This window comes from Microtus ochrogaster, unplaced genomic scaffold, assembly GCF_000317375.1.
Source record: "Microtus ochrogaster isolate Prairie Vole_2 unplaced genomic scaffold, MicOch1.0 UNK31, whole genome shotgun sequence".
Classification (NCBI taxonomy): Eukaryota; Metazoa; Chordata; class Mammalia; order Rodentia; family Cricetidae; genus Microtus; species Microtus ochrogaster.
Genome location: NW_004949129.1, coordinates 2,655,024 through 2,658,530, shown reverse-complemented (window position 1 = coordinate 2,658,530; position 3,507 = coordinate 2,655,024). Strand labels below are relative to the sequence as shown.

Below are 3,507 nucleotides of genomic sequence, written 5' to 3'. Positions count from 1 at the left end.
GGGAGCACATGGGAGGCAGTAAGTAGGGAGCACAAGGAGAGGCAGTAGGGAGCACAGGGAAGGCAGTAGGGAGCATGCAGGAAGGCAGTAGGGAACACACAGGAAGGCAGTAGGGAGCACAGGGGAGGCAGTAGGGAGCACATGGAAGGCAGGAGGGAGCACCGAGGGGAAGCAGTCAGGCTGCTCTTCCTCTCTATTGGGAAGAAGGCCAAGACTGCCCTCCCAGGCGCTCTGAGGAGGGTACAGATGCTCTCCACTGGGCTGGGCCCTGGCAGGAGACTGAACTCACCCCGTGCTTCACTGTTTTGGCAGCATGTGCAGCTTTCTTCTTAGCATCATACGGTGTGAGGATATCGATGATGGCCATGAAATAGACCTCCTTCTTTGGGGCACCTGGACAAAGGAGACAACAGAGAAAGGCTGAAGAACCCATAACCCTGGACCCAAGGTTCAGAACTTCTCGGTCATTTGGAGTCAGGAAAGCAAAGGATCCCTTATAGTCCCATCTCCTTCGACCGTCAGCTACTCCGTGGGACCAAAGCTGCCATACAAAAAGGCTCGTCCTTCCTAGGACCTAGGTCGTATTACCCAAGACAGCCAGAGAGATGACAAGGACCTGAGAGAAAAAAACACAACCCAGGTTCCAGATCTCAGGGTGACCTTAACCAGAGGCCTGTAGGCAGGAGGTGGCAAGTCAGCAAGGAATGAGGCAGGGATGCAGACACCCCAAACCCTAACAGGGAGCAGAAGCACTCAGGGCTGGCTGGGCAGAGTGGCACAAGCTCCTACTTACTTTCATGGCTTTTCATGGCATAGACGTCGACAGAGGGGTCGAACTCGCCTGGTCCAAAGAACCGGGGGAAGCTGAGGAGGTTGCCGGGGCTATCTGGAGGCGTGCCGTAGGAGCAGAGAAGGCTACCGCCCACGCCCACCCCGTCGTTCTCGCATTCCTCATCCTCTGCCCGCTCTTCCACCTCCATCTCCTCCTGCTCTGCCCGGTCTACATCGTGGATGCCCACCAGTAGACTGTAGTCCATGATCTTTAGCTGGGCGAGGAACTATGGAGGGGAGAAAAGGAAGATGGAAGGAAGCGGTTACACGGGATGTCGCGGTGGCAGCCAGAAGGAAAGAAAGCAACCCTTTCCATTCACTTCTATACAGGCTTCAAAAATGGAGCGGGAGTAGAACACTGTTGTCTCTACCATGAGAGTGGTGTTTACGGGCAGGCAATCGCTCAGCAGGACAAGGAGATGTAAGGCGGGCAGTGGGGCGAGAGGACTCCCTGAGGACAGACACAAGGATGCAGGATGAAGAAGAGCTCCTCAGGCACAGGCTGGAGGGTAAAGGTCAAAGTGCTCACTGCTGGAAGAGCCGCCAGAAGCAGCTTGAAGGACAGACATAGAGGATGCTGCACTGTGGAGAGACTGGGCCGGCCAGTGGTCTATCTCAGACCACAAATCTCAAGCCAATGGAGCAGGCTGGGATTCAGAATTGTTTTTATCAGCTGGGAGTGGTCATGCACAATTTCTTTCCCCCAACACTCTGGAGACGGAAGCAGAGGCAGGGAGATCTATGTGAATTCGAGGACAGCCAGGGCTGCATAGAGGGACCCGTCTCAAACTTCCCCTGTCCCCGCCAGCAAAAAAAGACTGTCTCAAAACAAAAAAGAATTTTTAAAAATGTATTTAACACATGGGACCAAGCTAAAGAACTGGCTCAGCAGTTAAGAACACGGGCTGAGTGGTGGTGGCGCAGGCCTTTAATCCCAGCACTTGGGAGGCAGAGGCAGGCAGATCTTTGTGAGTTCAAGGCCAGCCTGATCTACAGAGCCAGTTCCAGGACAGCCAAGGCTACTACACAGAGAAATCCTGTCTCGGGGAAAAAAAAAAAATCAAAAAAATAAAACAACTGAAGCAAAAGGTAGCTCCAGTCTAGCCCATCACCCTCCACCTAAAGTCAAAAGAAGCCATGTGGAGCAGGGAAGAATTCTGGACCCTCCCCTGGGGACTCAGGGAGTCTGCTTGGCTTCCCAGCACTCCATGTGTGAGATGACTCGTAAAGACAGGAAGGAAGCATGCCACGCCGGCTCACAAATGCCCCACTGGTAAAACGGTATGTGTGGAGCTTAGCATGAGAACGCCCCCATGGGCCCATGTGTTTGAATGCTTGGTCCCCAGTTGCTGGAACTGTTTGGGAAGGATTGGGAGGTGTGGCCTCATGAGGAGGTGTGTCACTGAGGTGGGCTTTGGGGTTTCTGAAGACCTGGGCCATTGCCACCATGCTCTCTGCCTCCTGCTTGTGGTTAGATGTGAGCTCTCAGCTGTTCTAGCCCATAATGGACTTCCGCCCTCTGAAACTGTAAGCCAATTAAACGCGTTCTTCTAAAAGTTGCCTCACGGGCTTTTGTCACAGAAAAGGAACTGATAAAGTCACGCCCCTATGGAATGCTGGAGGTGTGCCTCCCACCACCTCCCACCAGCACTACTGACATTGCTCACCCCACCACCCGTCCAGTGGACTCCTGGGAACAATGAGTCCCATTTGCCGAAGGTTAAAGCAGGCCCTGATCTGGGAAGAAGACGCAGGCAACAGTGAGGCAGTACCTCAACGTCTCGCCTCAGTTTTTCCAGGAAGTTCTTCTTACTCTCTTCTCCCACATGCAGCTTCTGCCCTTCATTGAGGAAGTCATTATCTTTGAATGTTGGCAAATCCTTGGCCTGGGAGAGCAACAGCATGGTCAGGCAGGCAGGATGGGAGCAGCGTGCAGAGAGGGGAAGGGTCTTTAGCAGGAGATGCTCAGCCCAGGAGCCGACAGACTCAGGCGTGAGACAGACAATGGCGCAAACGAGGCATGGATTGGACAGTGAGGACTGAGCAAGAAGGATCCGCCCCTGCTGAGCTGCAGGGAGCTATTAACCGACTCAGGCTGGACGATGGCCTAGAAGCCTTCTTCATCCCAGCAGAACCACAAAGAACCCAGCAAAGGCAGAAGAAGTAAAATGCTGCTTATGCCAAGGACAGGCAGGTGCCGAAGGACACACAACATTTCATGGTGACGGACTGCATGCTTGGGAGCTGGGCTGGGGGGTCACAGAGGGCAGGTGACAGACGGCCAACAGAAGGTGTTACCGATTGCAAGTGACCCTTCACCCCTGCTCAGCGCCAACATACCTTTTCCTTGTCGCTGGCTTCTCGGGCAACAGTAGAACCCTGGAAGGACAAAAGCCATTAGAAGACCCGCTGAGGTAAACGCCTTCTGCAGATACACATGTGTGCAAACGGAAGTGCAACACACACGCACATGTGTTAGGAGCCAGAGCGTTTTCTGCTGTTTTTGTTTCTTTGCTTGCTTTGGCTTTTTGAGACAGGGTTTCTCTATGTACCCTGGCTGCCCTGGAACTCACTGTGTAGACCACACTAGTCTGCTCTGCCTCCCCAGTGTTGGGATCTCTGCCTTTTTGTTTTGTTTTTTCTTTTCTTTTTTTTTTTTTTTAAAGATTTATTTAT

The 3,507-nt window shown here is 53.0% G+C and overlaps 1 protein-coding gene across 1 annotated transcript in view; it reads right to left on the bottom strand.

The window, feature by feature from the left end:
- The window catches only part of Pip4k2b (phosphatidylinositol-5-phosphate 4-kinase type 2 beta), a 31,184-nt gene that overhangs the window by 5,048 nt on the left and 22,629 nt on the right, over positions 1 to 3,507 (bottom strand). Inside the window, exons 6-9 of the mRNA XM_005368312.2 lie at positions 3,172 to 3,210; positions 2,604 to 2,717; positions 794 to 1,058; positions 290 to 393 (exon numbers count right to left, since the gene is read on the bottom strand). Coding sequence (XP_005368369.1) covers positions 290 to 393; positions 794 to 1,058; positions 2,604 to 2,717; positions 3,172 to 3,210 — 522 coding nt within the window. The remainder of the gene's footprint in view (positions 1 to 289; positions 394 to 793; positions 1,059 to 2,603; positions 2,718 to 3,171; positions 3,211 to 3,507) is intronic.